This window comes from Rhincodon typus, chromosome 19 (assembly GCF_021869965.1).
Source record: "Rhincodon typus isolate 14 chromosome 19, sRhiTyp1.1, whole genome shotgun sequence".
Lineage (NCBI taxonomy): Eukaryota > Metazoa > Chordata > Chondrichthyes > Orectolobiformes > Rhincodontidae > Rhincodon > Rhincodon typus.
In genome coordinates this window covers 32,119,483-32,141,178 of record NC_063350.1, presented here as the reverse complement: position 1 = coordinate 32,141,178, position 21,696 = coordinate 32,119,483, and the positions used below count along the sequence as shown (strand labels likewise).

Below are 21,696 nucleotides of genomic sequence, written 5' to 3'. Positions count from 1 at the left end.
GCCTTTCCCCACTCACGTCAGGATGCCTTCTCCCACTCGCCTCAGGCTGCCTTTCCCCACTCACGTCAGGACGTCTTCTCCCACTCGCCTCGGGCTGCCTTCTCCCACTTGCCTCAGGATGCCTTCTCCCACTCGCCTCAGGATGCCTTCTCCCACTCGACTCGGGCCGCCTTCTCCCACTCGCCTCAGGATGCTTTCTCCCACTCGCCTCAGGATGCCTTCTCCCACTCACCTCAGGATGCCTTCTCCCACTCGCCTCAGGCCGCCTTCTCCCAATCACCTCGGGCCGCCTTCTCTCGCCTATTATTGCTCACGCTTGCTGCCCGCGCCATGCTCCGGGGCTCTTCCCTGCGCTGCTCTGCGGCTCGCAGTCCACGCACTGCTGCACGGCTCGCTGCTCATGGTGTTCTGGGGCACGAAGGCTCGATTCTCTGGACTTGCCGCCCGCTCCGATGTACCAATGCCGATCGCTATGCAGGAATGTTGGAGCGGCTACACTGAATGTTGATGATAAGTCTGAGATTAAGTTGGATAATGACCAGTGGTCTGGGATTACAGTTGTATTTAGGTCCAGGTACCCCTCCTGGTTCAAGGATCGAGGTGGATAGGTCTGGGTCTAGGGGTCATAAGCTGGAGAAGGACCAGGGTTGAGAGAACAGGTCCGATAGTAGGGGAGGTGAGGCCAGAAATTGAGAGAGAAAACTGAGGGTTGGAAGTTATCTGTTTTGTCACAAGCAAAGCCCTTCTAGATCTCTATTTGGTCTTCTTTTAGTTTTCCTATCTCTAGTGTAAAAAAAACCTTCTATGCCTTATCCTTGGCAATATTCTAATCCACAATATCCACTCTTATGAAACAATGATGTCAGCAGATGATAGGAAGTAAAGGTGTGTTTAAATAATTTACCTGAAAGATAGTTTAGTCTTTGATATATTCCAGGTTCTTATTTTGAAATATTAACTTTATTATATCGGACAAATGTATGTTGAATTCTGTAGCCATTCAATGAACAATTGTGTGTTGAATATTTTTAAAAACTCAGACATCAAAGGGTGACTATTTTCAATGAAAGAATTATGTTCATTTTAAATCAATTTTTCAGTTTATTTTGTGAAACCATCCATGTATTGGATGGTCTTTCATATTTATATTAGAGTTGTCTTCCCTGACTACTGATATCTAGTTTTCAAGGATGCAAATATAATAGTGAAAAAAATCCTTCAGTATAGATCTTCAGGAGGTCAAGTCACCTAGTGGTACAGGCTTGAATTATAGAAATGATGAGAAGCTGAACTGTGAAGTGCTGCAGTGTCCAAGCTGGTTCAGCTCTTTTTAGTCCTATTTGTATACCTGGACGTCCAAAAATAAGGTATAAACCACTGGGGGGGTGGGGTGGGGTGGTGGGGTGGTGGTGGTGACAGAGTTGCATTCCATAATCCACTTAAAGGTGATAAAGTTGCCCTTTGTTTAATAATGCATTATAAGTGGTAGATCCCCTAATGATGATCACAATTAAAGCCCAAAGGTTTAACAGTTTTCAAATCTGAAAGTGATTCATGAAAGTGTACTGGTGATTTAATAAAATATTAAATTCCACTTTGACCTTTAGCACTCTTTGTATAATTTATGCCTGCACACCATAAGGAGCCTCATAATGATGAGCAAATATCAGAAATTTGTGTTTCACATTGCCATTATTATGTTTATTTGTTTGATATCTTCAAGCACAACTTTTTCCATTTGGGAATAGTGGGGAAGTTTTGGAAAGATTAACAAACTGACAAACTAACTAATTTGAGCCACATCATGATTGCTCCTTCTGTGGCTAACAAATTCTGGACACTTGAACCTGGAGCTTCTGGTTCAGACTGAGGGCTGCCCCCTATTGAGCTGGTCAGTTGACACCTCAGTGCTGGCCATTAATTCAAATGGTTGAAAAATCATGCTCAAATTATTAGGTCCCAAGTGACGTGCACTATCAGCTGTGTGAAGTCTGAAAATTAAACTTCATATTTTCTGTTAACAAATAAATACATAATTCTGAATGATTGAATATTCCACAATAATCGGAAGAACATATACTTATGTTTTTGTTTTATTAAGCAAATACATTTGAGCTTGTTTTTCCATTTCTAAAAATTGGTGAAAACCACTGAACTAGAGTATCCGAATCAAGTGACTAAAAATTGGCACGTGGGAAAGGAACAGGCAGCGGACAATGTGCAAAATCCTATGTAAATATTGGAAATGAGTAATCTCTGTTGAAAGGTTATTGGGTTGACCCCAATGGAAAAAATTAACAATTATCTCTTGAGATCTTGTAAAGAGGCCAAGATGTTCACCAGCTGACATGTGGGAACTTCCAGTGTGGCTATAACTTTTCTACATTAATAACCTTGTTTAGAGTGGGGTGGATATTTCAGTCTCTAATCAGCATACAAAACATCTGGGAAAGACAATGATTGTTGGAGAAAGGTCTTTGCCTATTTTTATGAGCATGTTAATTCATCTGTCAGCATTATACAAAGGCTACAAAATTTGGCTCCCAGATGCTTTAAAGTAGTCTGCATGTCTGGAAAAAAATGTATACTGCACAGAAGGGTACCACTGTGTACTCAAAGACATAATTGTCAAAATAATTATGACTGTTTTCAGGATTCATGGAAATAGCAAACCAAACTGTGCCCCTAAGGAAACCCTTTTCAACTACATTAGCGGTATGACAAATAGAACATCTATCTAGTCCTATGCTCTGGAATTTCTTTCCTAAACCCCTCCAGTGCTCTACCTTTCTCTTCACCTCTATTCCATTTTGAGGGCTTGCCAGGAGCAGTGTCAGACATACCTAAAAATGTGATACCAACCTGGTAAATGTAAACCACTGGACCACTTGCATGCTAAATAAGAAAAATAGCATAAAATAGACAGGGCTAAGCAATCTCACAGTCAACAGATCAAATCTAAACCCAGATCTAAACTATATGTGCCTTGCCACATCAAGTGGTAACTGATGGTGAACAATTAAACAATTAACAGGAGGTGGAGTTCAAAAATGGAAAGTCCAAAACATCAGTGCCAAATTATTTGCATCCAAATTCAGCCAGAAGTGCCAAGTCATCCCTTTTGGCCTCCTCCTGATGCCAAAGCTTCATTTCAGTGCACATGATATCAAGAAACAATCGAAGACACCAGATGCCACGATGTCTATGGGCCCTTACTAATCCAGGTCGTTCTCAGCCAAGTTGCAGCACAGTTACAACATTGGCTTCTTCCTGACAATGTGGAAAATTGCCTAGGTATATCCTGTACACAAAAAGCAGGACAAATACAACCCAGCCAATTACCACCCCATTAGTCTACTCTCGATCATCAGTAAAGCAATGGAAAGGGTTATCGACAGTGCTCACAAAGGAATAACTTGCTCACTGATGTTACATTTACTTTCCAGCAGGGCCATTTGACTCTTGACGTCCTTGCACCTTGGTCAAAACATGGACAAAAGATCTAATCTCCAGAAGTGGAGGTGACAGTGACTGCCCATGACATCAAAGTAGCATAAGTATGGCTTCAAGGAGCCCTAGCAAAACTGCTGTCAATGGGAATCGGGGCAAGGTTCTCCACTGGCTGGAGTCATATTAGTACAAAGGAATTTGGTTGTGGATTTTGGAGTCAATTACCTCAGACCCAGGTCATCTCTGCAGGAGTTCCTCAGGGTAATTTCTAGGCACAACCATCTTCAGCTGCTTCATCGATGACCTTCCCTCCATTATGTGCTCAGAAGTGTAGATGTTTGCCACCATTTATGACACCTTAGATATTGAAGCAGCCTGCGTCCATATGCAGCAAGATATGGACGACTTCTCGGCTTTGATTGATAAGCACCAAGTAACATTTGCACCACACAAGTGCCTGGCAATGATCAGCTCCAATAGAAGATAACCTAACCATCACGGCTTGATATCCAAAGGCCCTACCATCACTGAATTAGTTACCATTGACCAGACTATTTGGACTGGCACATAAAAACTGTGGCTACAATAGCAGGTCCGTGACTAGAAATTCTGCAGCGAGTAACTCAATCCCTGACTCCCCAAAACCTGTCCATCACTTGCAAGGCACAAGTCAGGAGTGTGAAGCTCTCCATTTGCCTGATTAAGTGCAGCTTCAGGACAGAGCAGTCCACTTGACTAACACCCCCTCTAGGCCGCCTTCAACATTCATTCTCCTCACCCTGATGCACAATGACAGAGTTGTGTACCATCTACAAGATGCACTGCAGCAACTTAGCAAGGCTCCTTTGACAGCATTTTCTAAACTCATGACCTCTACCACCTAGAGGGATAAGAGCAGCAACTGTATGGGAACACTGTAACTTGCAAGTTCCCCTCAAGCTTATGCACCACTTGACATGGAACTTTATTGCCATTCCTTTATTGTTGCTCATTCAAAATCCAGAAATTCCCTTTCTAACAGTGTAATGACTATCTCTGCATTCTAAGAATGAGGTGGTTCAGGAAGGTAGCCACTATTTCCTTCTCAAAGGCATTTAAGGTTAATGCTGGCCTAAACAGCGATGCCCACATCCCGTGAAAGAATAACAAAAAGTACCCAACTCTTCAATCAAGTTTTTGTTCACCTCTTTTGCCATAGCAATCATGATTTTCTTATTCCTTTGGGATGTAACTTCAGACCTTCTTTATATGACAGGTAATTGCAGGTGGTTATTTTTGTTGTCATTGATTAAAACATGGTGGGTAACAGTTTCCATTTTAGACAAATACAAGTTGTGGCTACAGAATTAGCTGCCACTCATTTGTAAAATCCTTATCACTGAACTGCATGCAACTAACTTTGTCAAAGGAAGCACATTTTGAATAAATGCTCAAGTTATTATTAACAATAACCTGCTTGTCTACTTTCCCTTAACACTGGCCTTAATAGGCTTGTGGAATCCTTGTAGAACACAGACATGAAATAAAATTTGTTCTTATTTAGCTTCCATCAATTTACAAATTCCTGTCCGCTTTTGGTGATATATGATTTAAAATAAATATTGTTTTATTTTTGAACAACTAATCAAGCATCACTGGTGTTAATATTTGGGTTGAAAGATAAAAAAAAATCTTGTCAACAAAAGATGAACTCTCTCATTGCTTCCAATAGGAAAGTTAAACAATAATTTCTCATGCACGTTTCATATTAACAATATTCTGAAGAAAAACATCATACTTTGTTCTGTAAATATTTGATACGGTAAAGCTTTACCTCCCACAAAGACCTTCTCTAGATAATCAATAATTTGGTCGTAATCACTGATGATATTGTCCCCATGGATCAGTACTGGCACTTCTTCACCTAGGTTCAGTCGCATAAACCATGGTTCCTTGTGTTCAGTTAATGGTAAACTAACATCTCGTTCATCACATTGCACACCTTTCTCTGCAATCAGTAAACGAACCTGAAACAAAGGGACACTTTTCATATTACATGACCGTGACATGAAATCTGTAAATCAGTCCTGAAATAATGATTTGGGGAAGGAAGCATATTGGTTTGCATATTTGCTTTAAAAAAACACTGCCAAGACTGAAATTTTTTTAAAGACATATTTGTACTATAATCCCTGTTGGGAAACATAAACCAAATGACCAAATTTACCAAATGACCTCCAAATTAAAAAAGAATTCACTTCTTGTAACTTTTACTTCAACATCAATCAGAACCAATGCAAATTAAACACGAATTAACAGGGATGCTTCACATAAAAAGGCAAGTTTCACAAAACAAAGATATACCTTACACAAGTTAAAGCACTCACATCACACTCTGCATAAATGTGATACCACGTGCAAATTCAAAGTTCTCTAACTTGGTTATTATAATTAGATCTCTCACTTTTCCACTCAATCAATTTAACCCTCAAGTCGTGTTCACTGGCAGCTGTATTCTATCCAAGGTTTCTGGAGATGGTGGTCATCTAAACGGCATACTCCTGCTGAATCTTCATAGAAAGCTTCATAACAGTCTTGATTGCACAGATGCCCCAGAGACTCCTTTAATAAATCTCATTAAATGGTTTGGGCAGCTCTAGTAAAACTGATTGACAGGAGTAAAGTTGTTCAAATCACAATCCCTGCAGTAACACAATGTTAAGCTTTCTGTCTCTTTTAACTGCACACTCAGCTTCTTGTTAAATGCCTTCTCTGTTCTTCACTGTTGCATTCTAGAGACTGTGGCACTGTTGTCTGTCTTTCAGTTGAAATGTTAAACTGAGACCCTATATGACCTTGTAGCTAGTCAAAAATCCCTATGACACTATTTTGAAGTGAGGACTTTACCCCAGTATCCTTTGTGGTCAATATTCATCTCTCAATCAATATCACAGAAATATTACAATAAAACAAAGAACTGTGGATGTTGGAGATCTGAAACAAAAACAGAAATTGCTGATGAAACTCAGCAGGTCTGGCAGCATCTGTGGGGAGAAAGCAGAGTTAACATTTTGAATCCAGTGATTCTTCAACAGGACTGATGAAGAGTCCTGACGAAGAGTCACCAGCCTTGACATGTTTAAATCATGGCCACATCTCTCCTAGGAATCTCCATTATTAAGAAGTTTCCCTCTGCTCCAACGCACTTTCCGTTCTGACCATTGTTCTTGCTTTCCATCATTTAATTTTCTGTTCTAGTATTTTATGAAATCTTTGCCCAAATCCACTTCCAGAGCCACATCTCATTCCTCAGTGACCACCTCCAGCTCAGATTCACCCCACGTGGATTCCAACTGAAGTTTCATCCTTTGTGTTTCGAATCCAGCCAGGATCACAGGTACCTCTGTGATGCATAACAATCCTCAGACAGATGTACTTGTCACATCCTGAGATCCACACTCACTGTTATGCAGCGCTGTACGCACATTCTCGACCTCTCTCTCCATCAGCACTGCCTCACGCCGGCGAGAGCTATTCTGCCTCCCAATCCCACTTCATTCTCTACCTTGTTCCATGTTCTAAAAAGAAACTTCTATCTCTTCCTACCAGGAATTAAGGGAATCAGGAATGAAGAGTCACCAGACTCAAAACGTGAACACTGCCTTCTTCCCACAGATGCTGCTAGACCTGCTAAGTTTTGCCAGCAAGTTCTGTTTTTGTTTCACAAAAATATTTTCTGATCATTATCAAGCTGCTGTTTCTGAGAACTTGCTATGTGGAAATTGTCTGCCATGCGTCCTACATTTCAACAGTCACCACACTTCCAAAGTACTTTTTCTGGCTGTATAGTGTTTTGGAAAATCTGCTGGCCTTGGAAATTTGATTTAATTTCTAGAATTCCATGGGAATGGTTTTCATTCTTAAATCCTTCCAATGTTGGTGATTAAATAAAAATTACTGTTTTCAAAAATAATTTCTTAATTGTTTGCACAGTACAATGAATAATTCAAGTTGGGATATATGCATAGGTCTAAATTTTGCAGGTGACAGCTGAGAAACAATTTTACACATTTTAATTTGTCATCATCATTACCAACATCCATTAGTGTGAGACAATTCTTATAGGAGATGATAAGAAGTGATAGGTGCACCTAATTAAACTGAGAAGTTCTGATTGGTTATTTTTAAATTATACTCTTTATCTCATTGGTGTGTCCTTCACAGGAAAGTTTTTACTGACATAACTTACATCAACATTACTTTTACAATACTCTTAAGTTTTCAAACTAAATCCTAAGAATAAAAATGCTGGCTTATGCTACTCTGTAAATAGAAATTTCTTATCATTCATTATCACTAGTGGCCACAATGCTACATCCTGTAAGTTTTCAGATTGTTTGAGATTCATAGAATTACATAGGTTACTCCAGCTCCTTATGACCCTACATTCAGGAAAGATTACTTACATTTTTGGCTGAAGGCTTCCTTACTTGCTTTAATGTTAATTTCACTGGATTTCTCAAGAATTGAGAAGACTAATTGTACCATGTATAATGCATGCTTTGGTCAATTCCAAGCTAAGGTTGTAAAGGAGCCTAAAATGGGAGCTGCATTAAAATCTGTGTTGGCCCAGAGCTTTCGCATCCTGGACATAACTGGGCAGAGGGAGGAAGGTGACAGGATTCCCAACCCACAGCCTCACACTGATGGACTGCTTCTCCACACTTCACAACTAGCCACCAGGGAGGCATTAAATTCTGTCCTATATTGTCAAAGATACTTCATTAGCTATTAAGGCCTTGGAACATCCAGTTTACATGAAATATGCTAGGTAAGTATTTTCTTATGCTGCCATTTTTGAGAGAATCTGAATTCAATTCATTTTAATTAAGACAAAATATACAGTATTATTGTAACTTCACTGTATTTCCTCTGAGTTCTGGTTGTTGTGTTGCCAACAAATATGCAAGCATTGGAATAAAGGTGCAGTGAAAAGCAAGAAATTTAACTCCAAGTGTAAAAATCAAAAACTAAAACTGAGTTGATGAAGCAAGGGAACTCATAGCATTATATATACCATAAAGCAGTATAGGAAAACCCAGACTATCACTTCAGAGTAAACAAGAAGAATGTTTCCAAAGAGCGTGAGATACAAGTTAATGATGAATGAATTTAACAGGCAGTGAGAAGAGCCTTTTACTCATATAATTAGAATTATCTGTCAGACAGGGTACAAGAGATAATAAAGTTAGATATGTTTAAAATGTGTTAGATTCTGTGGTAGGAGCAATACTGGATTAAAGGAATTTGCTTTAATGGGACAAATAGTATTTTCTTATCTGTGATTTCTCTGTTATGATGTTATTAGACTGATTAACTGGACCTGCAAATATATACTTCAGGTCTGAAAACATTACATTTATATCCAAAAGTACTTTTTTAAAAATTTGGGAACAAACTGATCATTTGAACACAATTAAATTTATTCATGAATCTCAAAAAAGGGGCAAAATTATTTGTTCCATCAAATCTGATATTTTCACAAGCCATATAGAATAGTCACGTTATATATCTTATTCTACCTATTTATTCTGCTGAAGGAAAATGGTTCAAAATTTAAATTTGGAATTTCTATCTCTCCAACTATCCAATATTGGTTGGCTATCCCATCCTCCAGAGCAGGAGCACAGTAAGCATTGTGCCATTTGGAGTACTAGATTCCAAATTCTCCTATCCTTTTATTAACCAGATAGTTATCCAGAACATTGGCCCAGAGCTGAGAGGTTTGCTTAAAACCTTTCAAAACATAATGGCCTGGAGTTTTGTTGCCAGTGGCAAACTTAGACTTGCCGAAAAAGTGTGAAATCTCTCGAAGCAAGAATTTCACCTCTATCACATTGTAGTGATTACTGCATCTGATTGCTGTGTTCTCTACTGGGGATGTCCCAGCACAGAGTGAGAGTGATATAATCAGGCTTTCCAAGCAGTCAATCACATCAGAGGATTTTCATAGACACTCAAGAAGGAAACAAATGCAATAAAAAGATCAGTTAAAATGAGGACATAAAGATGCGGTAAAGATAAAAGATAAAACTTTGACCTTTCTTCACACACTTATTTGGAACAAATACTGGAGATGTCTTTACACGCAGTACAAACTCATGAAAATCTAAATTAAAAAATGAAAGCATCAAATGATTCATTTTGGCAGGAAAACTGAAAGAGAATCATGTTATCTAAACATGAGAGATATCAGAGCTTCAAGTTAGAATGGGATTTGGGTGTCAATTTGCATAGTCACAAAAGGTTAGAATGTAGGCACATTAAGTAACTAGGAAAGCAAATAGAATGTTATTGTTTATTGCAGGGAGAACTGAGTACAAAAGTAAGCAGGTAGTGCTTCAGTTATTCAGGGCATTAGCAAGACCACATCTGGGATACTAATTATAGTATCGGTCACCTTACATATGCAAGGACACAGTCAGACAGTCATACAGCATGGAAACAGACCCTTCAGTCCAACCAGTCCATGCTGATCATAATTCCAAACTAAACTAGTCCCACCTGTCTGCACGTGGCCCACATCCCTCCAAACATGTCTTATTCATGCAATTATCTAAATGTCTTCCAAACACTGTAACTGTACCCACATCCACAACTTCCTCTGGAAGTTCATTCCACACATGAACTACTCTCTGTGTAAAAAAATTGCCCCTCATGTCTTTTTTAAGTCTTTCTTCTCTCACCTTAAATATATGCCCCCTAGTCTTGAAATCCCCCCAACCCTGGGAAAAGATTCACCTTATCTATACCCTTCATGACTTTATAAACCTTTTTAAGGTCACCCCTCAACATCCTAAGCTCCAGTGAAAAAAGTACCGGCATATTCACCTCCATTCGTGGCAACATCCTGGTAAATCCCTTCTGAACCCTCTCCAGCTTAATAATATCCTTCCTGTAATAAGGTGACCAGAACTGGACACAGTCCTCCAGAAGAAGCCTCAACAATGTCTTGTACAACTTCAACATAGTGTCCCAACTCCTATACTCAAAGGCAAGTGTGTTAAATGCCTTTTTAACCACCCTATCTATATGTGACACAAACGTCAAATAATTATGTATGTGAACAACTAGGTCTCTCTGTTCTACAACACCACACAAGGTCTTACTTTTAATTGTATAAGTCCTGTTCTTGTTTGTTTCACAAAAATGCAATACCTCACATTTATCCAAATTAAACTCCATCTGCCACTCTTCAGCCCATTGACCCAATTGATCAAGATCTGTTTGTAATCTCAGATAACCTTCACTGTCCACTGTACTACCAATTTTGGTGTCATTGCAAAGTTACTAATCATGCTTTCTATATTCTCATCTAAGTCATTTATGTAAACGACAAACAAATGTGGACCCAGCACCGATCCCTGCGGCACACTGCCGGTCACAGGCCTCCAGTCCGAAAAACAACCTTCCACTATCACTCTTTGTTTCCAGCCGTTAAACCAATTTGTATCCAATTGGCAAGCTCACACTAGATCCCATGTGATCTAACTTTACTAAATAGTTTACCATGTGGAACTTTGTCAAAGGCTTCATAAAGTCCAAGTAAACAATATCTACTGCTCTGCCCTGATCAATTCTTTTGGTTACTTCCTCAAGAAACTCAATCATGTTTGTCAGACACGATTTCCCTCTCACAAAACCATGCTGACTATCCCTAATCATTCCTTGCCTCTCCAAATACATATAAATCCTATCTTTCAGAATCCCCTCCAAAAACCTACCCACTACTGAAGTCAGACTCACAGGTCTATAGTTCCCACACTTCTCCTTACAGCTTTTTTTAAACAAAGGCACAACATTAGCCATTCTCCAGTCATGAAAACATGCTGGAGGCAGTTCAGAGAAGGTTTCTAGAATAATAACTGGAATGGGTGGAGTTATTTTATTGTTCACTCATGGGATAAGGGTAGAATAGATATAGAAAGGATTTTCGAGTTTTGTGAAAATCTAAAAGGAGAGATTCTTGTTTAATAATTAGGGGTTATCCATTTAAAACAAAGGAGGCTTCTTTTTCTCACAATTCTCTTCCTCCAAAGGTGGTGGAGGCAGAATCTTATATTATTTTTAAGGTGAAGGTAGATGGATTCTTGATAAGCAAGAGAAGTATGAAGGTTGTGGAATTGAGGTTAAAATCAAGTCAACCATGATTTACATGACTATTGGAGCAGACTTGAAGGGGCTGAGTGGCCTCCTCTTGCTCCTAATTCATTCGGATGAGAAGCTTATTCCAATCTCTGGAAGACCACATCATTTTTCATTGTTTTATGCATCAGTAGCAGAATTTTAAAATGAACTAGATCATTGCTCTTGTAAAATACAATGTACCGTAGTCAGGAGAAAAGAATTTTCAGTGAAACAGTGAACAGTCAGTGATGTACAACACACAAAATCTGCAAGTACTGTTCATAATTTAAGATATGCTGAGCTGTGGATGTATTTACATAGAAGAAACTCTTTGAAAAAAATCACGAGTGCAATTAGTGTACATTCTAAAGCCAATACATTGTTTTTACCTTTTTAACCTTTTACAGTGAGCAGAGAAATATTAGAAATTTAATGTTTTTACGTTAAATTCAGATTTGATACATTTCCAAAACTGTTTGTGAAAATTTAATGTTTTTATGTTAAATTCAGATTTGATACATTCCAAAACTGTTTTTGAACCTACAGTGCTTTTCCCTAAAACAGAGGCCCACTACTTACGGTAATAGTACACAAAAGAGAAGGGAGTAAGAAACATGTGAAGAAGTAAATGGTGTTGATATGTAAAAAGGCACAGGCTTTAGGGCCTGCTGACATTTTCCATTCCTGGATGGATCATTAAATGTGTCTCTATAACATTTGTGTTTTGGGCATTACAATACCAGCTTAGCAGTAAAATGGCCTCAGAAAAAGTCCAGGTTCTTCTGAAAACAATCCTCCAACCTTTACGAAAGCCAAGAGCAGTGAGTTCATTATCTGTGATTCACCAAGGAAGTGGCCAAAGAACTCTGCCATCACTTTGAATCAGTCCTGCGATTTCAGAGCCGGAAAAAGATAATCCTACAGTGCTGATGAAGGTGACTGTGGCCCTAAATGTGTGATCAGAACCTTCCAGGCTGGAATAGGTCATATTGTTAACATCTCCTAATATGCCTTTTATTGTTGATAGAGGCTCTGTATGTTGAGAGGTCTTCACTGTTTTCTGTTTGGAGCGCAGGAGCACTACGGATGCGACTTTTCCAGGTTAACAGACTTTCCAGTGATGCAGAGTTGCCATCAAACAGCATGCACATCACTTTAAGAATACCCTATCTCAATGCTGACACATACTGAATGTGCACCCCTCATTCAGTGTGCAGTTACTGTGTGACCAAAGTCAGTACATTGTTGATGATGCTGCATTAATGTTCTAACAATGTTTAAACGATTACAACAGTCCATGGGTAGTTACTAGGTGACAAATGTTAAATAATTCCCTTCCATGATTCAACTACACACTGTTAACATTCCAACAAGAAACCATGTTGCCACAGAAGAATGTCATTGAGCAGACTACTGGGATTTTGGATCAATGCTTCCATTGCCTTGGTTATTCATGAGGCATCCTCTAGAATATGCCAGTGAGTGTCACAATCCATGCTAGTTTGTTGCATCCTGTTGCAATCTGGCTATCATGACAACATAACCCTGGGCACTACGGTTTATAGTGGCACTTTGGGAACAGGAAGGGAGGAGGCAGCCAGCATATTCAATATCTCATCATCCCTCTGGAATGGAGAAACACAACAATATTCACAATCCCGAAATAAAAGCCTCCACAAAATAACTAATATAATGGAACCTTGTCTAACAAAACATCCTACATTCCATATAATACTCAACTAGTCACGGTACATAACTCCTTGTTTCCCATTGTGTGGATACCTTTGTCAATCATAGGGTCCTCCTTGTGCATTCAACACTGAGGGAGGCTGGTGACATTCACTGGGGGAAACTTCAGAAAGTCTTGCTTGACAACCTCATACAGCACCCAAGAAGGCCTGGTTTCAGATTGTATCACCTCAGCAAGGACTTAGCAGTTTGCAGTGGGTTGCTTGCAGGATAGGCAACAGAAAGGGCTCTAAGTGGTGGAGTAGCAGTGGTGAAAGCACATATGTCCTCTTGATATAGGACAGAATGTTCACAGTTTACTGTGCCACTGCTACTCCATTAGAGTGGTGTTACAATTATTTTAGTACTCTTGGAGATTTGATTGCTGGATTGCTGTGACACTCTGAAAACCTCTGTGAAAGTGAGTATCCACATCATGATGGCAGCAGTCTGAGTTGGCATGGCACCAAGCTGGGCTTATATGGTAAAGATCTCAGTCTGAACCTCCACTGCAGCACAGTGGGCAGCTCTGATTATGCTACAACAGAGTTTGTGGTATCAGTCATCAGGCTGGGTATTCATTATTTGGTTAGCAAGTGCTTGCATGGAGTTGCCCACCACTTGCACACTAGATATTTGGAATTATACACTGCATACTTGAGAAGCAAGCTCTGTGCAAAGTCTTGTGCCAAGGTGAAGCCAGCCTACTGTATGCTTCTTGGCAGTGGTGATGTTACAATTCACTCTGGCAGTCTGGGTTGCTGTGGCAATGTGCATTTTTATATGTTTTAGTCTGGAGCTATGGATAGTGATGGTAGCAGCTCCAATCTTCTTTCCATCAGACGGTTGACCAGAAATCTCTCCTGTTCTTATTGCCTGCCTATGGGATGTGTTGGAAGAAATCACAGATTAATAAGCAACCTGTCTGGCCACAATATGAATATATCATCATTACGATCAAGTCCTGGGATGGGACTCAAACTCAAAGCTTTTGAGTCAGAGGCTGAGCTGGGAATGTTATATCATTATGTCATAAGACGACCTCCCTTGACCTTATCATGTGTTTTCATAGACGTGCCAATGCACCAAGAATTTCATTGTACATGCCATCTTATTGGATCTTGATCTCAGGGGAGCAACTTCCAACACTATCATTTCCTGGCTCCAGTTCACTCATGCTCAGTGACACATTGTGTACAGGTTTCACAACTAAGCTATCCTCCAAAGTGTGAGCAGTGCCAGTATCAAGAGTTGATGGCTGTGAGCATGTGATTAAATGACAGTGTTTCTTCTTCATTAGTTCGTTGGTCCTCAAGAACTTCAGCCGCCTGCACCAGTGCCTGACCAGATTGCAGTTCTTGTTTATCTGAATGCAGAAAGGCATTTGGATAGTTAGTCAATCTAACCAGCAGACAAGTATCTGTGAAAATAACCTGGTAATATAAATATTTTTGCATTTTTAGCTGCAATAAAAGATGGGGAAGGGGTGATGGAAAGTGATGGAGGGGAGATGGTGGTTGTGCAAATCAAGTGATTCATAGTTGCACCATCTGCAGATCACAAATTACAATAGATTGTGGGCTGAAAGTGAAGTAGAATTTGAAATGGTGGATTAGACATCTTTGGCATTCTTGGTGGTTTCAACTCTGTCACTTGCAAATGCCTCAGCAGTAGCTATTCCTCTAATAGCCTGCATTAATTCCTCTATGAAAGTAAGCATATGTAGCTGTGCCTGTACATTCCAATTAGCTGCTGCTGCTGTTTATTAGGGGCCACCTTGTCCTAAAACAGACAGTGACGTTTGTCAGTGAGTGTGGTGCAGTGCGTTTGTCGTGCCTGCTACTGTTGAATAGCTGTGTTTGCTATCTCTGAGATGTCAGTATGTGAATTCTAACAGTGTAATGTATGTGAGGTAGGTTAAGGTCATGATTATGAGAAATGAATGATGGACAACAGATATTGTACTAATTAAGAGTCTGCAATGCATTAATATGTTTCATTATGATGCAAATGACAGGAAATGGCACGCAAAGATGCATTCTACAAACTTTGACCATTCATGTAAGGTCATTAAACATTTTTCAGAAAGACACTCACTGCGGTCTAGACTTTTGGCATTGGTTGCACTGACTACTTGCTTCAATTACCTCCTCAGTATTTGTTTGAATAGTTTCCTAGCTCCCGCTACAAGATCTGTCTTCTCCTGTGAAGCTCCTGAACCAAGGGCTCCAATGTGACATCTCAGAACCTCGGTGCATACACTTTGGCTTGTTGCCCCATTTGTTTCAGTTCTTTCTGCTCTTCAATTCTTCTTTAACCATTTTCAACTCCCTGCTTCAGCCAGAATGCATCTTTCCTTTAAGAAGCACAGATCTGGCTTTTGGTAGTAGAGGCTAGCTTTAAATGGTGTTAGCTTTACACAAACTTGGATTTCACTGTTGAGCCATACAGTCATTCAATAATTCATATAGCACTGGACTGCATGTTACAGTCTTTATCATGCAGGACTGCTCATGGTAACATGGTACCAAGAAAGGGATAGATCAACTTTGAAAATTAGTAACATGTACATATATGTGTAGAAAATCAACTTACATAATATTTGTTGGTGGGTATTTGACAAATCAAACTAAAGAATAATTGTAAATTGTAAATATTCATGTATATGTTGTAGTTTTATAAATGCAACAAACACAAAAAGTTTTAAAAAGTCTTATGTTGAAGAAACAATTTATTCTACAGTTTTGACCAATTATTTAGTATACGTTTTTTAAGGTTTCTGCTACATGTAGACTACAGTACTCTATTTATGTTGAGGAATACATATATATAATTTCAAGTTGGTTTTGTGACAAGTGTTTAGTGGTTTAATTTATTAAAAATCAGGTCAAGAATGAGGATTAAGTAATTGCAGGGATAAGACTTCTAAAGAAAATTTTGGTGAATATGTAGATGTGATATAAGAAAATGAAATTGTTCTGCATTGGTACAATATTACAGGAACCTAATCTGTACTGGTAAAACAATATAGTTTTAAGCAATTTTAGGTGCAGAGGATATGTTTATATATTATGTCAGAGGTTCTTAACAGCTTGGAACTTCAACACAATTGGTTGAAAGTCATCACAACCCTAGAACAACATTTTTCTTTGCATATTTTGCCAAATTTGTAGGCACAGACATGGTGGGCCAGAAGGCCTGCACCTGTGCTATACTGTTCTATGTTCTATCTTGCAGAACACAACTTAAATGCATTGCAAAACGCGATAAAACACTGTACCTAGAAATGCTTTGCGGTGAATTTCAAAATAGAAATCCAATCAAAGGGATCAGGTGACCTCATAAAGCTTAACATTTCTGTTCAATATCTAAATATAAGATTGTACTAACTCATTGTTTAATCCTATGTAAAAGCAAAATGGCCAATTCCTGTTGTTATTTTAAAAAAAGAAAATGGCATACGGTCTACTTGTTTGCACCATCACGTTCTTTGAAATCCCGCACAAGACAAAGCATGTTAATCAATGTTGTAGTTGGAACCTCAAGGTAATTTTTGATTGGCGATACTGAACCAAAGTTGGTTTCGGTTCACCCGACAGATTCTCCTTTACTCGTATTTGTTATTGCATTCAAAAGAAAACGCAAGTTCTCTTAAGCCTTATGAGACGATTACCGATCAGAAACTATTCTTGATTTGAACGTCTTAGATATTATTATAGCTCTGATGTGCATGAGCTGCTGTTGTTTCCTGCATCCTGTACCAGTGTCTAGGGTACCATGCCATTTCACGTCAAAATACTATAGAAGACGTATTCGAATATGCTTGTGTTAACCAATAAACACCAGGAGGAAGTAGAAACCCCTCACCCGCTTCCTAAACAACAGATGTGAACACGGCAAGGGGTTTGCCATTTCTGCACTTTATGTCAAATAATAGAATGACATTCAGAATCAACCTGCTCCCAAGGATATCACTCATCCAAACCAGGAGAGTAGCATAAAGGAGATCCTTCCTACCTTTTATTGCGAGTAAAGTCTTTCTATTAACTGGTTCTTTTCACAGATACTTTCACCCGTATGTTGCACAACAGATGCCACAAACAAATCGTTTTATTAATTCATAAACATATGTCTGATTATGCAACACTATGGCAGTACACAATGTCTCCCGTGTGTTCGCCACATTATTCTATGGTTTTGAGACATTGTGGGCGTTGCTGCGGTATTTACTTCCACAATTAAATGGCATTCCTCAGGTAAAATTCACTCCGGATCTCGTTGTCCAGAATTTTAAAAAATCCCATTCGTGCAACAAATCGAGACAAAGTACCTGACGAAATCTAGAGATCGTAAGAAGGGCACACCACTGGAAGCATTCAGTACAAAAATCTAGCAAATTTCCGGTGGCTTTAATACACAAAAAAGTTCATACTGCAATAATAAAACCTTAAAAATCGCATAACAGGAACGGAGAGTTATTTGAATTCCCCATTGTTGTGTAATTTTATGCACTCTGGTCACCTACAGCGAATTGCAGTGTTTACCTTCTGAGAGCTGAACGACTGAGTCCAATGATACAAGACGGTGCTGTCGCTGCTGTCTTTTTCGTTTTTATCCGAGAACAATCCCACCTGTTCTGTGGCTGGGGTGCTACTTTGGTCGCCCTCGTTGATCTTTCCATCGTTTTCTGTTGTTGAGATCGGCCACCAGCTGCAGTTTGAAGCTGGAGAATTCTGAGCCGCCATGACAGAGAGAAAAAAGGGCGAGAATCGAAGGGGGAAAGCATCAACCTCAGCATCAGCACCAGAACCAGAAACAGGAAGAGACCCGGCAACCTCCAACCTGTCACATCATTTTAATATGTATTAGATATGGATATGTGCGCGTGTGTTTTATATATATATACTAGATGGGGTTGCAAGGTGTTCGAGAGTGATGACTTTTAACAATGTACAGAGTACACCTATCATAATGGTCTGGTCGAATTATATATTATAGATTGGGGCATTCAATTGTTTTGTGAAGTCTGGCAGGATTGAACCAAATTGCATGCACACGTGGTTATATCTTAGAAATGAAAGGTTGAGTCAGGTGAAAACATCCCACGGTTCTGAAATACATGCTAGTTGCAGTAGTTCAACCTATAGCAGTTATTGTGCCCTTTAATAATAGTTACAAATTATATGTATAGCTTTATTATGGATTTGTATATTCTGGGATGATGACTTTTTATGTTATTTAAGATGTCCATTTATCAAATAAAAACCAGCAGTTGGTCCAAGATGACTTAGATGATACAGTTTTTCTGCATCTGGAATATTGACCTGATGATCACAGAATACAGGCATCCACATTTTAGAAATTGTTACCTGATCTGAAAATATTCTGAAGTTGAGAGAAGGCTGAAGACCATAAACCAGATGATTTAGTAAGTAACTATATTGTCTGGAATTGTATTGAGCGATACCATTCAGGAAGGTCTCCAATTTGATCCTTGGTCTTTGTTACTTTAGCTGATAACTACTTGACCAGTAATATGGTCAAATTAGGATTGATTACAGTCATTGAAGGAAAAAAGAAGCTAATGTTCTCTGATTTCGATGCATTGACTCCTACTGTTGACTTCAGCGAAGGGTAAAATTGGAATCAAGTATATAAGGACACTGTAAGTTTAAAACAAGTGTCTTTGCATAAAACTAGATCTTGATTTAGCATATTTCTGAGCTTGCAAATTGAATAACATTCCTTGATCACTGAGAACTATAAATTTCTGAGTGTGTTGCACTAAAGTTGCCTATCCTGTCTTCCTCTGGAAAGCCTAAGTTAGTTTTAGATAAATAGATTCTCTATTTACAATTTTGGAGGGAAACTTTTAACTTTGGCTTTGTAAAATGATGACCATTGGAAAATTTAGGAGTGTTTGTTAGTGTCCATTTTACATGCCACCAAAATTGAAAATTACTCGCACAGTTTTCTGTTTCCTCTTAAAAAGTTGTCTGTCTTTCTTTCTGATGATATAACCATGCATATTTCATCTTACTTTTGGAACTTTGGCTAATTCCAAATTTTATTTCTCTGTGCCCAGATAAATGGATCTGTTTTATAACAAACAGCACATTTTAAATGTTCACCTCAGTCAGAAGCTTCTTGAGCATCCAAGTAATACTTTTAACACATCCTTCAGAACTTACAAAACTAATTCTTTCAGCACTTAAAATTTTAATCTTCTGAACACTCCTTCAGATTTATTAAAGGTTATCTGAATCTCTGAATATTTCTTGCTATTTATCTGCTTGGGGTGCCCCTTTCTTACCTACTTCAGTATCAGACCAATCAAGATGATTCATTTGTCTCAAACCTTTTGGGCATATATAAATAACTTATAATAAGTGCATATTAATTATTTGAGTGTAAGTAAACTAGCTAACAAATTGGTAAACTCTTTTTATTATCTCTAGCCTTAAGTAACGGACAAAAAAAGAGAATATTACATAGGCTGGCCCTCCTTGTAAGTTAGCTCAGGTTTCTTTTGACTCGACAACATCATTTCCAATCAACCTTGTCAAACTCTGGGCAACAAGTAGAATCAGGTACTAAAATTCCAGGCTGAGGCAACTAAGGTGTTCAATAATAGAGGTTGTGGGTCCCAACCCACTGCAGAACTTAACAATTAGAACATAGAACAGAACAGAACAGTACAGCACAGGAACAGGCCCTCCAGCCCACCATGTCTGTGCCGATCATGATCCAACTCTAAATCAATCTCATCTAGCTGCACATGGTCCATATTTCCTCAATTCCCTGCCTGTTCTTGTGTCTCTCTAAATGCCTCAAACCCAGATATCTAGCTGGTAGATATCTGCTTCTATCTACCACCGACCCTGACAGCATGTTCCAGGTACCTTCCACCCTCTGCATAAAAAACTTGCCTCGCAAATTGCCTGCTTTAAACCTTCTGCCTCTCAACTTAAGCCTATGCCACCTAGTATTTGACATTTTCACCGTGGGAAAAAGACTCCAACTATCCAACCTATCTACGTCTCTCATAATTTTACTTACTACTGCCAGGTCATCCCTCAGCCTCTGGAGCTCTAGGAAAAACAGTCTAAGTTTATCCAACCTCTCCTTATAGTTAGTTCGTTCCAATCCAGGCAACATCTTGGTGAACCTGAGATAGTAGGAACTGCAGATGCTGGAGAATCCGAGACAACAAGGTGCAGGCTGGATGAACACAGCAGGCCAAGCAGCATCATAGGAGCAGAGAGGCTGACGTTTCGGGCCGAGACCCTTCATCAGAAAAGGGGGAGGGGAAGGGGGTTCTGAAATAAATAGGGAGAGAGTGGGAGGCGGATAGAAGAGGGATAGACGAGAGGATAGGTGAAGAGGAAACAAACAGGTCGAAGAGGTGGGGATGGAGCCAGTAAAGGTGAGTGTAGGTAGGGAGTTAGGAAGGGGATAGGTCAGTCCAGAGAGGACAGACAGGTCAAGGGGGCGGGATGAGGTTGGTCGGTAGGAGATGGAGGTGCGGCTTGAGGTGGGAGGAGGGGATAGGTGGGAGGAAGAACAGGTTAGGGAGGCAGGGACGAGCTCTCCCCCGCAGAACGTGCAGCCCTCCGCTCCGTCCGCTCCAATCCCAACCTCACCATAAAACCCGCGGACAAGGGAGGCGCAGTTGTAGTATGGCGCACTGACCTCTACATCGCCGAGGCCAGACGCCAACTCTCCGACACCTCCTCCTACCGCCCCCTTGATCATGACCCCACCCCTGAGCACCAAACCATCATCTCCCAAACCATCCACAACCTCATCACCTCAGGTGACCTCCCATCCACGGCCTCCAACCTCATCGTTCCCCAACCTCGCACTGCCCGCTTCTATCTCCTTCCCAAAATCCACAAACCTGAATGCCCTGGTCGACCCATTGTCTCCGCCTGCTCCTGCCCCACCGAACTGATCTCCAACTATCTAGACTCCATTTTCTCCCCCTTGGTCCAGGAACTCCCTACCTATGTCCGTGACACCACCCACACCCTCCACCTCCTCCAGAACTTCCAATTCCCCGGTCCCCAACACCTCATCTTTACCATGGACGTCCAGTTCCTCTACACCTGCATTCCCCATGCAGATGGCCTTAAGGCCCTCCGCTTCTTCCTGTCCCGCAGGCCCGACCAGTCCCCCTCCACTGATACCCTCATCCGCTTAGCCGAACTCGTCCTCACACTCAACAACTTCTCTTTCAATTCCTCCCACTTCCTACAGACAAAGGGGGTAGCCATGGGTACCCGCATGGGCCCAAGCTACGCCTGCCTCTTTGTAGGTTACGTGGAACAATCCCTCTTCCGTACCTACACC

General features: G+C 40.0%; 1 protein-coding gene across 1 annotated transcript in view; it reads right to left on the bottom strand.

Annotated features, from left to right (window-relative positions):
- Positions 1 to 18,089, bottom strand: part of gdap1l1 (ganglioside induced differentiation associated protein 1-like 1) — a 44,842-nt gene extending 26,753 nt beyond the window's left edge. Inside the window, exons 1-2 of the mRNA XM_020527455.2 lie at positions 17,889 to 18,089; positions 5,264 to 5,456 (exon numbers count right to left, since the gene is read on the bottom strand). Of these exons, the coding sequence (XP_020383044.1) occupies positions 5,264 to 5,456; positions 17,889 to 18,089 (394 nt within the window). The remainder of the gene's footprint in view (positions 1 to 5,263; positions 5,457 to 17,888) is intronic.
- Positions 18,090 to 21,696: the final 3,607 nt, after the last annotated feature.